An 18,872-nucleotide genomic window follows, 5' to 3' on the forward strand; every position below is an offset into this window, starting at 1 on the left:
GAAGAACCAATGCTAAGGTCCTAAAACAGGAATATGCCTGGTAAGAAAAACAATGACTGAAACAACACAAACAAGTGGTAAGGCAGTATGAACCAGGGTCAGAGAGATAGCAAATCATGTAGCCCATGGCATTTCAACTGATTCTGTGCAGGAAGTTTCAGAGATGAGATATGGGACAAGGAGGTAGGGATAGAGAATGTTGGTGAAAGCTTGCTTCAAATAATCATTGACAAGTGAGAGAAGTGAGTCCAATATTAAGGAGATAAATTAGGAAACATATTAAGAATTGGAAGAGATCCAAAGGTAAGAAACACAGAGAAGGAAAAGAATAAAAGAACTTCAGTTAGAAGGTAGACTTTTTAATGGTAAGTAACATTTATTTAGCACTTGTGCTGAGTAATTTATGCTATCAATTAAATTTCACATCCACCTAATGTGTTGATAAATAATATAATCCATATTTTGCAGATGAGGAAATTGTAAGCCTAGAGTAAGCTACTTTCTTAAAGACAGGCTACCTATCAGTAAGAGAGCTAGGGTTTGAATTCCAGCAGTCGAACTCTTTTGCATCTACTCACCTTTCTTTCCCAGTTTTATTGACATGTAATTGACAAAAAAATTGCATGTATTTAAAATGTATACCTTAATGCTTTGGTATATAATAAGTTGTGATTTATTCAACATAATCAAGGTAATGAATGTGTCATCACCTTACATACTAATCATTTTCTTCTTTCTACTCTTTCTTCTTTCTCTGTGTCTCAATGAGTGTATTTGAAATCTATCCTCTTAGAATGATAGAGAAGATTCATGTATGATAGAGGTGGATACAGGTCCATGAAATTGGTTGTCACAAGGTCACTAAAGAAAGTAGATGATGATATAGACAGTTCTTTTAAATAGTTTTTAGTGACTCAGTAGGTGGCAAGGAAGTGAGGACAATAGTTGGTAGACTGATGAGAAAAGGAGATTATTGATAATGTGTTAATTCATTTTGCATTACTATAATGAAATATCTGTATTAATCTTGTTAGCTTAACAAAGAAAAAAAGTTTATTTAGTTTTAGAGGTTCAAGGGCCTGAATATGGGGGTGGTTTCTTGCTTGCAGAGTCCCTGAAGCAGTTTGGGATGTCACATGATAAGAGACAGGGGCTGTGTGAGTATGTATGTTCTGATCTCTCTTCCTCTCTTAAAGTCATCAGTATTCAATGGTGGACTCTCCATCCTGATGAGTTTATATTATCCTAATCATCTCCTAAAAGCCCTGCTTCTAAATACTATACTCAGGTTAAGTTCCACCTTTAATAATTCACAACAGTGAATAAATTTCAATACATAAGCCCTCACAGAACATGCTAACCTATATCCAACCCATAGCAGATAGTAGCACTGAGATGATGTCAAATTGAAGAATTGGAAGAGACTTATATTAGTTTAAAGCCTGAGAGGAAGATGCCAAAAGAAAACAGTAGAAGGAGAACAAAATCTGTTGAATGAAAAATGGAACAGGGTCAGAGGACAAGTTTGAAAGATTGGAATTGGGAAATAGCCTTGGAAAGGAAGAATTTCATTTTATAGAAAAATAATTAAGACCTGAAAAGTAAATGGGCATCCAAGGTCATAGAACCAATTAAACAGTAGCCTGGGGGACCAGAGTCCAGGTTTTCTGATTGCCAAGACAGGGCTTTTCCTCCAGTCCACCCACTCACTCTTGCTGAATCATCATCTGCTGGTTACTTATCCTCGATCCAAATGCAGTTATTGGAGTTAATGAATAAATACAGAACATCAAAACCCACTGTGAGTGCATAGCTCTACAGAAACACTAAAGACATGTTGACCTTTGAGTTTCCTTTACAATATCCCCCTCTGCCGCTCTGCCACACTCACACACACACACACACACACACTGAGCTGTTAGACATGGGGTACTGACTTTTCCTGATTAGTAACTACCTTACAGATACTACATGTTCCCACACTGATGCTGAGAAAAGGCACAGATGGAGAGACTAAGGTCATCCTCATGATATTTCTAGCCAAATTGGTCTCCATGGAAGCTTTGGAATCAAAATGGGATACAGATAGGTGATATGGCAGTGTGTGACTGGGTGTGATTTAGAGCAACTGTTACTGACATGACAGATTTTAGCAGGCAACCTCCTGAGAGCCTGCATTTTAGTTGCAGTGCAAGTAGGTTAAATGAATAATTGCTCAATTTTCTTGTGAATTTTCTATACCTTTCCAGTGATTACTGCAACCATAATTTGGGCTATGCGTATTTCAAGAGAGGCCTTGGATTTAAGAATCTATATTCTTAGAAGAATAATAATAGTAAACATATCACCTATGAATGCATAAGATTTGATGTAAATTATTTTTGGTGATACTTTATATCTTAAATATTATATAAAAAGCATAGATTTTTAACTCTAGAGGAATGACATTGTTCTAACACTTAACATTATCTTGGGCAAACATTGAAATTATTGATTAATATTTAACTAGAGAAGTTTACTCAGTTCAAGTAGAGAATTAGTTCAGGGTTCACACTGAAGTGTCTTGTTACTAGAATTCAGGCTCCAAGAAGAATTTCCCAAGGCCCAGGATATCAATTATAACAGAAAGTGGGAGCTAGCTGTACCTGACCTCCAGAGGATGTGGACCGGATATAAGTTCTTCATCTTCTTTTATCTTGCCAAAGAAATCTGGACAGAGAAGCAGTTTCAAAGACAAGTGGACCTAGCATCTTATTCCTCTAGGAATCATAGCATTTTAGAAGGTACTCGATTCAAAAGGTCCATTTTCCAAGGGCAATACTGTAGAAGCTTTGGTTGTTGTGAAGGCAGAAATGATAACTGTGTCACTCAATTCTATGAGGCAAACGCATTATGTTACTGTGATAAATTCTGTGAAAGGGAAAATTCTGATTGCTGTCCTGATTACAAGTCCTTTTGCCATGAAGAGAAAGAATGGCTTCCTGACACACAGTCTTGGTATCCAGAAGGTAGGTTTGGGGATGTGTTGGAACATGGTCCTACTTCATAAATACAAGCCAGACAAACTCTCTCTCCTTCCCTTTCTTCTTCTCTCCTTCCCTTCCTCCCATCCTCCTTCTCTCCCTCCTTCCTTCTTCCCTCTTCCTCCTGCTCCTTCCCATCTTCCTCTTCTTCCTCCTTCTCCTTTCTCCTCCTGCTTTCAATGAAATGAAGATTATTATTGTGATTGCTAAGATAAATGTGCTTGGATTATTAAAGTGTTTTGCTTCAAATGTGAAGGTATCTGCTTGCATGTTAGGAAAGCTCTTATCTAATGACAGGAATGCTTGTCAGAGTCCAGTTTTGAACACTCAACTTCTATAAGGATTATGTAAAATCCTTAAAATCTTCCTTTCTTCCCCTCCCCCTCCCTCCCTCCCTTCTTCCCTTCCTCCCTTCCTCCCTTCCTCCCTTCCTCCCTTCCATTTCTGGAGTGTAACCTCTTGAAATAAAGTCTTGAAAGTCTGCAAATTCATGTAATATTTTACTTGTGTCATGAGGCTAAATGATCCCCTAACATCAGGACCTGTGGGGCAGCAATGTCATTCAAACCAGGAAAAAAAAACACAAAATCAGTCTCCTTCATTGACTAAGTATTACAAAATAGATTCTTTCATATGCATTGTTTTGTTAGTCTGGGACTTTAAAAATTATTTTTAAGAAAGGATTAATTCACACAGAATAGTTATAAAAATCTTAGGTTGAGTTCATAGATGCAAATGGCTCATAAGCAGAATGATAGCATTTATTATATTGATCTAATTATAAAATTGCTATTGATTTTTAGCAATTGATAAACCAAGTTTTGGAACAACAGAATAAAACCCTATGGATACACTTCAGTGTGCCTCTGTCTTTATCCCATTTCATTAAATCACCTCAGCATACATTCAGGGTTAATTGAAGCTCTGTCATACAACTGTGAGTTGGTGATGGTGACTAGAAATTATAGGTAGAAAACAGCCTAGGTACATTAGGGACTTAGAATCTTTGTTTCAAAGCCCACATTTTATTTATTAATATTATTTGCTTTTTATTTTTTTAAAACATTGTATTGAAATATATACCAAGAAGTACACATATGTGTACAGAGAAATGAGGATATTTTTGTTCTCTAATCACACAACCAACACCCAAATTAAGAACAAACATTACTGGTTTCAGATCACATTTAAAAATCCAGAGTGATGGCTTTGCCGTTACTCCTCAAAATGTCATATTGTTTGTAAAATTGAGGAAACGTTCTTTATTTTAACCTAGAAACCTTTTATTTAAGGTATACAAACTTCACCCTTTTTATATATAGAAATTTAGGAACATAGTGACTCTTACCACCCTACCCTCCTTCCTGCCCACCTGCCCACCCTCTTCCTCCTCTATCTCCTATTCCCATTCTTGTTTTTTAAAAAAGTTAATTTTCAATTAACTTTTCACTATAAGATTAAATCACATATTTATTATTTAAAATTTGCCACCTAGTTGGTATTTATTGCCTCTGTTTTCATTTCACCAATAAAAAGCTCAGCAAACTTTTATCACATCCTGTAAAGTGACGGATAACTGACTAGACATGGCAGATCGAGTCATTCATCAATAATTATCATTGAGTAATCTCTGCCATGACAGGCATTATCTTCAGTGCCAAGGGAAACCATGGGGGGCAAATGACAAGGTTTTATTCTCATGGAAGTCACAGTTGACTTTGGAAAGTGCTGTAAAATATTTAAGAAGTTGTCTGTACATTGCAATTTTTTTTTCTATCAGTTTTTATTTTCCGTATTGCCTATTAAATCATAATTATGTTTCAATGAATATTACCAAAACATATCATAACTTACTAAGCATTGACTTTTTTTTCTTTTTTTTAATTTAGTAAATATAAATTTCTAAAGTACAGTTTATGGATTGTAATGGCTTTACCCCCCCCCCCATAACTTCCCTCCCACTAGCATCCCTCCATCTCCCGCTCCCTCTCCAATTCTATTCACATCAAGATTCATTTTCGATTATCTTTATATACAGAAGATCGATTTAGTATATATTAAGTAAAGGTTTCATCAGTTTGCACCCACGCAGAAACACAAACTGTAAAATACTGTTTCAGTACTAGTTATAGCATTACTTCACATTGGACAACACATTAAGGACAGATCCCACATGAGGAGTAAGTGCACAGTGACTCCTGTTGTTGACTTAACAATTTGACACTCTTGTTTATGGCATCAGTAATCTCCCTAGGCTCTAGTCATGAGTTGCCAAGGCTATGGAAGCCTTTAGAGTTTGCCGACTTTGATCTTATTCTGACAGGGTCATAGTCAAAGTGGAAGTTCTCTCCTCCCTTCAGAGAAAGGAACCTCCTTCTTTGATGGCCCCATTCTTTCTACTGGGACCTCACTCGAAGATATCTTTCATTTAGGTTTTGTTTTGTTTTGTTTTGTTTTTGCCAGAGTGTCTTGGCTTTCCATGCCAAAAATACTCTCAGCCAGATCTTAATGCCTTAAGGGCTGATTCTGAGGCCAGAGTGCTAGTTAGGACATCTGCCATTCTATGAGTCTGCTGTGTATCCCACTTCCCATGTTGGATCATTCTCTCCCTTTTTGATTCTATCAGTTAGTATTAGTAGACACTAGTCTTGTTTGTGTGATCCCTTTGACTCTTAGACCTATCAGTGTGATCAATTGTGAACTGGAATTGATCACTTGGACTAGTGAGATGGCATTGGTACATGACACCTTGATGGGATTGTATTGGAATCCCCTGGCATGTTTCTAACTCCACCATTTGGGGCAAGTCCGATTAAGCATGTCCCAAATTGTACATTGCAATTTGTGATGAGTTCTCTGAAGGAAATATTTAGGATGTGGTGGGAATATAACATGAATGTGTAACATATTAGATACCATTAGCTTGGCTGACAGGTAGATGAGGGAAGACTTGAGGAATGAGGAAAAGGGAGATGAACTGGGGAAGAGTTAACAGAAGAGGACTGCAGGCCTGCAAAGGAGGAAGCTGGTAGGATCCAGGAACTGGAAACAGGTCATATCTAGAGAGAAATGAACAGCGTGAGTTTGGGATGGCATGTGATGAGATTTGCAAAAATTAGGGATTATATTATATTGGACCTTACACACCATGTTGGAGATTCAATAATTTATTTGGGTGTAACTTATTGTAAGAGGTTAAGTAGGAGCAGGGTTGGCTCTTTGCATGCGTAACAGGTATGTTCACAGTGGATGCCCCTCAGAAAAATCGATGCTTTGCTTAATGCTCTGCTGTTGGTATTTTGAAATTCTTCGTGATTTTTGAACAAAGGTCCCCACATTTTAATTTTCCATTTGCCCTGAAAAATTATGCAGCTGGTATTGAGTAGGGGGTTTAGATTTGCATTTTTTGAAGACCATGCTGAAAGCCAAGCTCAGCAGCAGGAACAAATGAAAGTAGGGAAATAAAGCAGTCAAAAATTGCAGTAGTCTGGAATGTGTGCCTCAAGTTTTTGTGGTAAATAACTAGCTTTTTCTCTTACCAAGCTCTCACGGGTGAATACTTATAAAATGAATATCATGTGCTCAGATGGGAATACCAAATTGCTATGAAAATTTCTATATGCCTATTGTCACTTTTCATATTTATTTTTTCATAGACCAGTAGTGAACACTTCTCAAGCCTGCACTTGTCTATAGACCACAATTTGTGTGGAACTAGAGGGTCAGAAAAGCTTGGAGTTGTTTTTCAACAGTGTAAACCTTGATGAAGTAAAAGCACAAACTTCCTAAGACATGATCCTGCTTTAGAGGAACTTATAAAGGAGAAGGACCCATAGGAGGTAATATTTGTAAAATGAGGTAATAGCCAGGGGAGAAATGTACCCAGTATAGTGGACCCAAGGACATTAGAACTTATTCATACCAGAAAAATGAGTGTTAGAGTACACAAGGAGTGAACAGAGGTATGACTATTCCCAGATGAAAATGCAACATGCACGGGGTAAGTTTATAAGAAACTACATGTGGTGCAGAATCAATAATTAGGTAGTAAGAAAAAGAAAAAAAAATAAAGAAGGATTAAATCAGGGAAAGTCTTGAATGTCAGCAGAAGAGGCTTATGTGTTAGTGGCCTCATATTGTTATCTGGTCAATCTGAAAATATCATTTGTCTTACCCACATAGAAAGTAGGTTTCAAGAATTAATTATTTTGGGTATTTTCCCCTTACTATCTCTGTGCAGAGAGGATTGAGTTAATTAAACTCTGTTTAGGGTACACTGTCATTGGACTACAAAGTTTCCTGTCTTGTTTCTAGATGAATTTCTTTGTCTCCTCCCCTCTCCTTTTCTCTACCTTCTTTTCCCTTCCTTTCTTTCCTGTGATGTCTGTGATCCATTCCCATCTTCTTCCTTAACTAACTTGTCCCCTTTTCATTTTTATGCACCCAGTTAAAGCATATAGACCTGTTTATGCTGCTCAAATTATTAATATGTTATACAAGCTATATTATGCTAGAGAGCTCATTCTGTTTCTTCCTTTTTTTTTTTTTTTGGACAACTTCATGTTTTCAGGATTTATCCATGTGTCCAAATGTATATCTAGTTGCATAACCTAACAGCATCATTTTCATTGAGATACTGGAGTAATTCCTTCTTCTACTAGCTGAGATGTATTGAGTACTTACAATGGAGCCAATGACTGCTCCAAGATTCTTTAGGGTATTAACTCTCTTGTTGTGTCATTCCACATTGTGTTTTTTTTTTTTTTTTTTTTTTTGACAGGCAGAGTGGATAGTGAGAGAGAGAGAGACAGCGAGAAAGGTCTTCCTTTTTGCCGTTGGTTCACCCTCCAATGGCCGCTGCGGCCGGCTCATCATGCTGATCCGAAGCCAGGAGCTAGGTGCTTCTCCTGGTCTCCCATGTGGTTGCAGGGCCCAAGGACTTGGGCCATCCTCCACTGCACTCCCAGGCCATAGCAGAGAGCTGGCCTGGAAGAGGGGCAACCGGGATAGATTCCTGCGCCCCAACCGGGACTAGAATCCGGTGTGCTGGCGCCGCTAGGCGGAGGATTAGCCTGTTAAGCCATGGCGCTGGCTCCACATTGTTTAATAGGATAATAACTATATAAATTATATTGAAAACTTCTGGAGAGCAAGCATAGTGTTCTATTTAAAGACTGTTAATAAACAAGCAGGATTTTCAAAAATTTAATGGAAATACAGATGAAAAAGCTATGCATGAATTTGTAAATGTTTACAACAAAATAAAATTACCTTTTAAATTCTTTTCCCACTAACCTTCTGAAGTACATGCTATTTGTTGAACTTGATTGAATTGATATCTCAAATACTTTTATTTTTTGAAATTCTATAATTATTAAATTCAATAATAATCTTATTTCTGTGTGATGTTAAAAAACATTTTCAGAAGCGTGGCTTCTCATAATACAGTAGTTTTACAAAAGTACTTGTAAAGCATTCAACTATTAATGTTTACTCATAATTTCAACAGCTACTTCTTACATTCTTTTGGAAGTTGGCACTTTTATAAGAAGTGATAATGTTTAAAACTTGTTAACTTACTTGTTACCACCATTTTATTAAACATTGAGGATGATAGGAAAACAGCATTTTACATTCCTAGGCCTTGGGAAAAGTTTGATCGTTGTGCTAAGGAGACTTAGGTATGGAAGTAACTTATAATTCACTATAGATAATATATAATGAAATGGAACATGCACATTCAGTGTAGACAACCCTACAAACTCAACTAGAGAGTTGAGTGTATTAAATGGTTAATATTAATTTAATAAATATCATATACCAGATATGTCTTTTGGTTCCTACATTTTATGGAGACTATCTAGACTGCAGAAGAACACCTCTATTCCTATGTCTTTGGCCAGAACATGATCATCTGGCCGTGCCAACCAACAAGAGATGATGAGCACCAAAGTTTGTTTTCTTTTGCTCAGCTGTTTGACAATGTGCCTAGCTAAAATGAGTTTATTTTATAAAGAAAAAACGTAAGGAACGATATTTGGAAAACCCAGAAGACTCAGCCAAATAATAAGAATGTAGATTCATTTAAAAAACAATGGCTATCCAGCTATCTATATTCTGACTAAAGTTATTATTTTTGTTTGATATTATCTTGAGTGTCAGTATTATAATATGAGATGAAGTTCTTTTTCTGTGCTAAAATTTATTTGAACATTTCCTATTTCAGACATACATTCTGTTCAGAAAAGTTGCTGCTTGTTCAATATCCATTCTTACTTGAGAGTTATAATTTTGCAAAGACTTTAATTTAGGGTCATGTTTTAGGAAGAACTGTTTCCAGGTATAATTTTTACTCCATTCATTATGTGAGAAAGCAATTAATAATCTTATTTAGCAGCAAAAAGTTCACATTAGACTATAATTGCTTGCGTAAGGGTAATTTTTTCTTTCGTTTTATCAAACATTTTAAAGTAGATGGTTGAAATGAAAAGAATACTATGCAATATTGAGAAAGAGTACAAAATTAGCTAAAATAAAAAGAGAATGGTATGTTTTTACTACTTTTTTACATGTATAAATCAACTTCCTTCTACTTTTCAATGATTAAGTTGCATGATATAGTCTACTTATTTTTATTCTGCCAGTTCTAAGTATCCTTTAAATCAATAACTTAACACTGTGTACATCATCTTTAGAATTTAAATATAAATATGTATCTTCATATAAACTGGATGTATAACATATCAATAAATACCTTCCTTCTGTGATTTTTCCCTAGGTCTGATGATAACTTCCAATAACTGGAAAATTTCAAATGTTAGATACAGAAAACTATTGAACAAGTTTGTAATGGATCCAGAGTAGATTTTTCTAGACATAATAATTTGATACAGTAGATCTCAAGGGAAGATTCTAGGACACTAACTTTTGTGATTAGAACTAAGGTAATTTGATTATACAAAACTTATATATTTGCACTGTTCAAAATATATCACGATCATTTACTCTTTCACAGCCTTCTTAACAATTTTATACTGAAGATAAATCTTAGTCCAAGAACTGTCACATATAGTGATGGTTATAAAAATATTTATTGGCAAGGAGACACAAACCAATTCATACAACCTCTGTTTGCATCATAAAGTCTCAGGTCCCTGTGCTTTTAGGCATTTTCTATGTTGACATTGCATGGAAAATTTACTGGAGACAAATATTATAATATTACAAAGGTAGGATGATGTTATCCTTACAGAGTGTATCTGTATATATATATATATATATCAGCAGTAGGGTAAAAGGGTGGGGGCATGATATTGAAATATTTAGCTAATCTATATAAACCAAATCCTGCTAATTTCCAATGAATACTGTATGTATCCATTATGCTGATTTCCAAGCCACTAATTTTTCCACTAAAAACTCATTTCTGACATTCATTACACTAACTGTAGTGCTGAAAATATGGATAATGGAAACACTTGTAGCAGCTTCCCTGAAGTCTGGAATGTAAGAAGCAATACTATTGACCACCCCTGGGGTGTGGACTCCTGATTAGATTCAGTAAAAGCTTTTTCCTACAGTGAAATGTAGATCAGCATAGATGTTGAAAACACACAGTGATGAAAGTATTTTCAAATAAATTACAGACATAATATCATCATTTTTCTTAAATCAATAACAGCAACTATTTTTCCCTCCAAATATTTTATTTGCTTCATTTTCTTTAAAGGCTGTTAAAGTTACAAAATTCCCTTTATGTCAACAATGATTAGTTTTTTTGTTGTTGTTGATCAAGATGCCATATATGAAATAAATTTTGCTAACTTAGTCTGGGGTGTTCAAACATATTTTACCAAGAAAATAAAACTGTCTAGCTAGAATTTTCTCTTCTGATCAGCATCACTTTATTTTTATTTTTATTTTTTATTAAACTTTTATTTAATGAATATAAATTAACAAAGTACAGCTTATGGGTTACAATGGCTTCCCCCTCCCAAAACTTCCCTCCCACCCACAACCCTCCCCTTTCCCACTCCCTCTCCCCTTCCAATCACATCATGATTCATTTTCAATTCTCTTTATATACAGAAGATCAGTTTAGTATATATTAGGTAACGATTTCAACAGTTTGCCCCCATATAGCAACACAAAGTGAAAAAAAATACTGTTGGAGTACTAGTTGTAGCATTAAATAAGAGTGTACAGCACATTAAAGACAGAGATCCTACATAATATTTTTTAAAAAAATTAATTTTCTGTGACATTTCCAATTTAACACCAGGTTTTTTTTTCATTTCCAATTATCTTTATATATAGAAGATCGATTCAGTATATAATTAGTAAAGATCTCATCAGTTTGTACCCACACAGAAACACAAAGTGTAAAAATACTGTTTCAGTACTAGTTATAGCATCACTGCACATTAGACAACACATTAAGGACAGATCTCACATGGGATGTAAATACACAGTGACTTCTGTTGCTGACTTAACAATTTGACACTCCTGTTCATGGCGTCAGTAATCTCCCTAGGCTCTAGTCATGTGTTGCCAGGGCTATGGAAGCCTTTAGAGTTCGCTGACTTTGATCTTATTCTGATAGGGTCATAGTCAAAGTGGAAGTTCTCTCCTCCCTTCAGAGAAAGGTACCTCCTTCTTTGATGGCCCCATTCTTTCCATTGGGATCTCACTCACAGAGATCTTTCATTTAGCTTTTCATTTATCTTTCACAATAGCTAAGACCTGGAACCAACCCAAATGCCCATCAACAGTAGACTGGATACAGAAATTATGGGGCATGTACTCCATAGAATACTATACAGCAGTAAGAAACAATGAAACCCAGTCATTTGCAACAAGATGGAGCAATCTGGAAAACATCATGCTGAGTGAATTAAGCCAGTCCCAAAGAGACAAATATCATTTGTTTTCCCTGATCGGCGACAACTGAGCACCAAAGGGGAAACCTGTTGAAGTGAAATGGACACTATAAGAAACAGTGACCTGATCAGCTCTTGTCCTGACTCTAGATGTACAATGTAATACTTTATCCTTTTTAGTATTTGTTGTTGTTGTCCTAGTACTAGTGGTTGAACTCTGTAATTAACACAATTATTCTTAGGTGTTTGAATTTTAACTGAAAAGTGATCCCTGTTAAATTTAAGAGTGGAAAAAGAGAGGGAGGAGATGTACAAGTTGGGACATGCTCAATCAGACTTGCCCCAAATGGTGGAGTTAGAAATGTGCCAGGGAATTCCAATACAATCTCATCAAGGTGGCATGTACCAATGCCATCTCATCTCACTAGTCCAAGTGATCAATTTCAGTTCACAATTGATGGCTCTGATAGGTCTAAGAGTCAAAGGGATCACACAAACAAGACAAGTGTCTACTAATACTAACTGATAGAATCAAAAAGGGAGAGAAAGATCCAACATGGGAAGTGGGATACACAGCAGACTCATAGAATGGCAGATGCCCTAAACAACACTCTGGCCTCAGAATCAGCCCTTAAGGCATTCGGATCTGGCTGAAGAGCCCATGAGAGTATTGTAGGCATGGAAAGCCAAGATACCCCTTGACTCCATCTTTAATCAGATCATCCCACTTCTTGTTTCCTTTAATGTTGAAACTTTGAAAAAGAAACTTCTTTTCTTTGCTTCCAAGCTTCTATCAGTCTATTTCAACAGGATGTTAGGTCTCAGAAACTTTGCTGCAATCTCTCTTGGCAGTGTTATTGAGAACTTCCATTTTTACCAAGCATAACATTCTAATGTATGTTCACTTGTTCTTGACCTCTCATTATTGTTGTACATGTCAGATGACAATTTTGCATGCATAAAACAATTTCTTCTGCTTTTCATGACACCAGGCTCTATTCGCAGCTTCTTTCCAGGCCATTCTTCCTATTTTCCTCTTCTATTTAAATACAATTTTATTTATTTATTTTCATTGTATTTCAAAGGTGGGGAGAGAGAGAGAAAGAGAGAGAGAGAGAGAAAGGGTGAAAGAGAGAGAGAGAGAGAATGAGAATCTTCCATATGGTGGTTCACTCTCCAAATGCCCATAACAGATGGGGCTGGGCCACGCTACAGACATGATCTTGGCGCTCAATCCAGATCTCCCATGTGGATGAAAAGGACCCAAGTATTTGAGCCATCACCAGCTGTCATCCAGGGTGTACTTAACGAATCAGGAGTAGATCTGGTACTGGAATTAAGCACTGATTTCATTGCTGTGCCAAATGTGCATCCCCCCAAGGTTTCTCTTCTGAATGTCTGTCATCTGGAATGTTTTAAAATCTGTCCTGAACCACTGTCTTTCCCACATACACCCTCTTCAAAAGGCATTTTATTTTGTCTCAGGTTTTAAAAAATATGTATGTAAATTTTTATCTTCCAAATCTATTCTTTATCCTTGACTTAACTCTGGACTTCCATAAACTACTGTCAACTTAACATCTCCATTAGGATATCTAATTTGGATTTAGTCTAAATATAAATATACTGAATAGAACTCTTGATTTCTTTTTCCATAAGATTACTCTTCACGATGCCTCTGTTTTTCATGTCAAAATCTTAATGAGACATTCTTAATACTCTGCTACCTTATTTTCCAAACTCAATTAGTGAACAAATTACATTCACTTTTCCTGAAAATTATATCCACCTCTCTGTCCCCTCCTCACTACAGTCATGTTAATACTTTCTTTTTCTGGGAACTCCTGTTCTTATCAGCACAATAGGAATGAGAAGGAGACATATTTTGGGTAAGGCCATCTAGGTCATATTAGAAAGTTTAATATTCTAAATTTTAGACCTATCAGTGTGATCAATTGTGAACTGAAATTGATCACTTGGACTATTGAGATGGCATTGGTACATGTAACCTTGATGGGATTGCATTGGAATCTCCTGCACATTTCTAACTCCACCATTTGAGGCTAGTCCGATTGAGCATGTCCCAAATTGTACATCCCCTCCCTCTCTTATTCCAACTCTTATATTTAACGGGGATCAATTTTCAGTTAAATTTAAACACCTAAGAATAATTGTGTGTTAATTACACAGTTCAACCAATAGTACTAGAACAAAAAAAATACTAAAAGGGATAAAGTATTACATTGTACATCAACAGTCAGGACAAGGGTTGATCAAGTCACTGTTTCTCATAGTGTCCATTTCACTTCAACAGGTTTCCCCTTTGGTGCTCAGTTAGTTGTCCCCAATCAGGGAGGACATATGATATTTGTTGCTTTGGGGCTGGCTTAATTCGCTCAGCATAATGTTTTCCAGATTCCTCCATTTTGTTGCAAGTGACTGGATTTCATTCTTTTTGACTGCTGTATAGTATTCTATAGAGTACATGTCCCATAATTTCTGTATCCAGTCTACTGTTGATGGGCATTTGGGTTGGTTCCAGGTCTTAGCTATTGTGAATTGAGCTGCAATAAACATTAAGGTGCAGACAGCTTTTTATTTGCCAATTTAATTTCCTTTGGGTAAATTCTAAGGAGTGGTAAGGCTGGGTTGTATGGTAGGGTTATATTCAGGTTTCTGAGGAATCTCCAAACTGACTTCCATAGTGGCTTAACCAGTTTGCATTCCCACCAACAGTGGGTTAGTGTCCCTTTCTCTCCACATCCTCGCCTGCATCTGTTGTTGGTAGATTTCGGAATGTCAGCCGTTGTAACCAGGGTGAGGTGAAACCGCATTGTGGTTTTGATTTCATTTCCCTGATTGCTAGTGATACTGAGCATTTTTTCATTTGTCTGTTGGCCATTTGGACTTCCTCTTTTGAAAAATGTCTATTGAGGTCCTTGGCTCATCTCTTAAGTAGGTTGTTTGTTTTGATGTTGTGGAGTTTCTTGATTTCTTTGTAGATTCTGGTTATCAACCCTTTATCTGTTGCATAGTTTTCAAATAATTTTTCCCATTCTGTTGGTTGCCTCTAAGAATCAAAGGGATCACACAAACAAGACTAGTGTCTGCTAATACTCACTGATAGAATCAAAAAGGGAGAGAACGTTCCAACATGGGAAGCGGGATACACAGCAGACTCATAGAATGGCAGATGTCCTAAATAGCACTTTGGCCTCAGAATCAGCCCTTAAAGCATTAAGATCTGGCTGAAAAAAAAAAAAGATCTGGCTGAAGAGCCCATGAGAGTATTTTAGGCATGGAAAGCCAAGACACTCTGGCAAAAACAAAACAAAACAAAACAAAACCTAAATGAAAGATCTCTGCCAGTGAGATCCCAGTGGAAAGAACGGGGCCATCAAAGAAGGAGGTTCCTTTCTCTGAAGGGAGGAGAGAACTTCCACTTTGACTATGACCCTATCTGAATAAGATTGAAGTCAGCAAACTCAAAAGTTTTCCATAGCCTTGGCAACTCATGACTAGAGCCTAGGGAGATTACTGACGCTATAAACAAGAGTGTCAAATTGTTAAGTCAACAACAGGAGTCTCTGTGTACTTACTCCTCATGTGGGATCTGTCCTTAATGTGTTGTTCAATGTGAAGTAATGCTATAACTAGTACTGAAACAGTATTTTACACTTTGTGTTTCTGCGTGGGTGCAAACTGATGAAATCTTTACTTAATATATACTAAATCGATCTTCTGTATATAAAGATAATCGAAAATGAATCTTGATGTGAATAGAATTGGAGAGGAAGGGGGAGTTGGGAGGCGTGTGAGTGGGAGGGAAGTTATGAGGGGGAAAGCCATTGTAATCCATAAACTGTACTTTGGAAATTTATATTTGCTAAATAAAAGTTAAAAAAAAAGAAACTGTAATATTCTAAATTTGATGGTAAACAGCTTAAAGATTTTAAATAGAAAGTGCATGAAGTGTACTTTCAAATATCTTTTTCCTTACTACTTGGGGAATAAGGATACATGGAGTTGGAAAGCAGAGGAGTAAATGAGCGTCAAAAGCAACTGATTATGGTTTTTGTTCAAAAATCAATTCTAAAGTGGTAGTTCTAAACTGAAAGTAGTTTCTGATAGTTAACTCTGACTTGACACTGAAGAAAGATGACTAAGAAACAGAGCTTTTGTTAACATTAGATTTAGTGTTAATGGTTAGGGAAAGAGTAGTTATGGTATTCTCTTAACTTTGACATTCTTATTGGAATTACAAGTTCTTTTGGATGTCTGTGATTTCCTATCCCCTTACTCATGTAAAATATTAGCAGTTAAACTAGCTTCCTTAGAATATTTTATCAACATATATTTTACATGTTGAATATGAGATAGGTTTAAAAATTAGTTTTGCTTTTGTCTCCAACTCTCTATGAAAATGATCAAGGAGGTATTTCTCTTGCCCTTGCGTGGAAAACTGGATTGTTCTATGAATATTATATTGCTCCCAAATAATAACAAATTCGACAAACATGGTGTTGCTTAAAATCCTGTGTAATAATTAAAACTCTGAAATTGAATTGAAGTTAAATCTTCCACCTCTACTGAGTTTTCTGCATTAAGAACTTTGTGGTCAAGAGAGGGTGGTTTCATTTTCCTCTGTTACTGTAGGGTGCCAAAACTCTCTGGGAAAGCAATGAAAATATGCAAATACATAGAGCTTAAGTAAAAAAAAATGAAATAGGAAATAAAGTATTTAATGAGGATGTGTACTTGTGAAATGCTTTCTATGAAATAATATATTTTTCAAATCAAAGCATAGCTATTTCATAAATGGCTGTTTTGCCATTGCAGCTAGGAGTTAAAATAGGTCCCCTGGAATGCTTTCTCAAGATATATTTTCCACTATGATTTTAGGAATAAAAGTTATAATTCATTTTATTTAATCAGAGTCATTCATGTCATCCATCAATAGCATGTTTCTGTCAAATAAAATTGAATCATCAAAGTAGGGCCTCTTCTGATAATTCAGCATTAATTTAAAACTGTGTAGATTGCATTTTCAGAAGAGACTTAAATTGTAATCATGTTGTTATTTTTGTGATATTTTACCAATGTTTTTTATACAATGATGACTAACTGTTACTCTGTTTTGAGTAGTACATATGATCTAGTAAATCACTTAGAAAGCAGTTTCAGTTAACATTTAAGAAATATTTGAATCCGGAAGACAAATGACTATGTTCTTACTGGTCGTGTGAATTATTTTTTGATCTAAATTCTTAAGAAAAAAATAGAATTTATTTTTTCTTTTTTTCTCAAAGAAACATTTTATTTAATGAAGACAAATTTCATAAGTACAACTTTAGGAATATAGTGATTCTTCCCATCATACCCACCCTCCTATGCCCACTCCCACCCCAACTTATGTCCCTCTCCCATTCCCTGTCCCATTTTCCCCACTTCCTGTCCCTCTCCCATTCCCAGTCCCATTTGCCATAAGATTCATTTTCAATGAACTTCAGACATAGAAGACAAACTCTTTACTAAGTGAAGATTTCAACAATTTGTGCATACACATAAAAACAAAACAAAACAAAACAAAACCTGCTTAGGCCGGCGCCGTGGCTCAACAGGCTAATCCTCCGCCTAGCGGCGCCAGCACATCAGGTTCTAGTCCAGGTCGGGGCCCTGGATTCTGTCCTGGTTGCCCCTCTTCCAGGCCAGCTCTCTGCCTTGGCCCGGGAGTGCAGTGGAGGATGGCCCAAGTGCTTGGGCCCTGTACCCGCATGAAAGACCAGGATAAGCACCTGGCTCCTGCCTTTGGATCAGCGCGGTGCGCCTGTCGTGGTGGCCACTGGAGGGTGAACCAATGGCAAAGGAAGACCTTTCTCTCTGTCTCTCTCTCTCACTGTCCACTCTGCCTATAAAAATAAAAAAAATTAAAAACAAAAACTGCTTGAGAACAAGTTTTACAGCTAATTCTCATAATACAACTCATTGAGGACAGAATTCCTGCATGGTAAGTAAGTACACAGTAACTCCCGTTTGTTAATTTAACAATTAATTCTTTTATTTATGATGTCAGTGATCACCTGAGGCTCTTGATATGAGCTGCAGAGGCTATGGAAGCCTTTTGAATCCATAATCTCCCTCAGTATTTAGACAAGGCCATAAGCAAAGTTAAATTTCTCTCTTCCCTTCAAATAAAGTACCTCCTTCTTTGATGGCCACTTCTTTCCACTGGGGTCTCTCTCACAGAAATCCTTCATATAGGACATTTTTTTCCCACAGTGTCTTGGCTTTCCATGCCTGAAATGCACTTATAGACTTTTCAGCCAGACCAGATGTCTTATGAACTGGTTCTGAGGTCAGAGTGCTATTTAAAGTGATTATTATTCTACGAGTCTGCTGTGCAGACTGCTTTCCATATTGGAACATTCTCTCCTTTTCATTCTATCTATTATTATTACCAGGCACTTGATTCTATTAAGATGATCTTTTTAACACTTAATCCTCTCTGTATGATCATGTTAAACTTAATATGGTCACTTTAACACTTAAGATGGCATTTTTACCAACCAGCTTAATGTGATTTCAGTGGTAAGATTTTAAACTACACCCTTAGAAGAAAGTATGTAAGAATGTATGCATAACTATACAGCTTTACAGTTACAAACTTTCTCCTTCTTCCCTTATTTTTTACTGAGATCTATTTTTAATTGACTTTATACACATGTGATTAACTCTATGTTAAGTAAAGAGTTCAATCAATGGTATGAAGAAGAAAAAAAACTGTTCCTCTACAGTCAAAAAAAGGGCCATTCAAGTCATTGCATCTCAAAGTGTCAATTTCACTGCCACAGATTTTCTTTTAGGTGCTCTATTGAGACTGGCTTATTTCAGTAAGTATGATGTTTTACAGATTCATCCATTTTGTTGCAAATGACTGGATTTCATTTTTATTGCTGTGTAGTATTCCATA

General features: G+C 36.3%; 1 protein-coding gene across 1 annotated transcript in view; it reads left to right on the forward strand.

Moving 5' to 3' along the window:
* The first annotated feature begins 2,659 nt into the window (after positions 1-2,659).
* Positions 2,660-18,872, forward strand: part of TINAG (tubulointerstitial nephritis antigen) — a 108,892-nt gene continuing 92,679 nt past the window's right edge. Inside the window, exon 1 of the mRNA XM_062186294.1 lies at positions 2,660-3,008. Within this exon, the coding sequence (XP_062042278.1) occupies positions 2,660-3,008 (349 nt within the window). The remainder of the gene's footprint in view (positions 3,009-18,872) is intronic.

The sequence above is a fragment of the Lepus europaeus genome, chromosome 3 (genome assembly GCF_033115175.1).
Source record: "Lepus europaeus isolate LE1 chromosome 3, mLepTim1.pri, whole genome shotgun sequence".
Taxonomy (NCBI): Eukaryota; Metazoa; Chordata; class Mammalia; order Lagomorpha; family Leporidae; genus Lepus; species Lepus europaeus.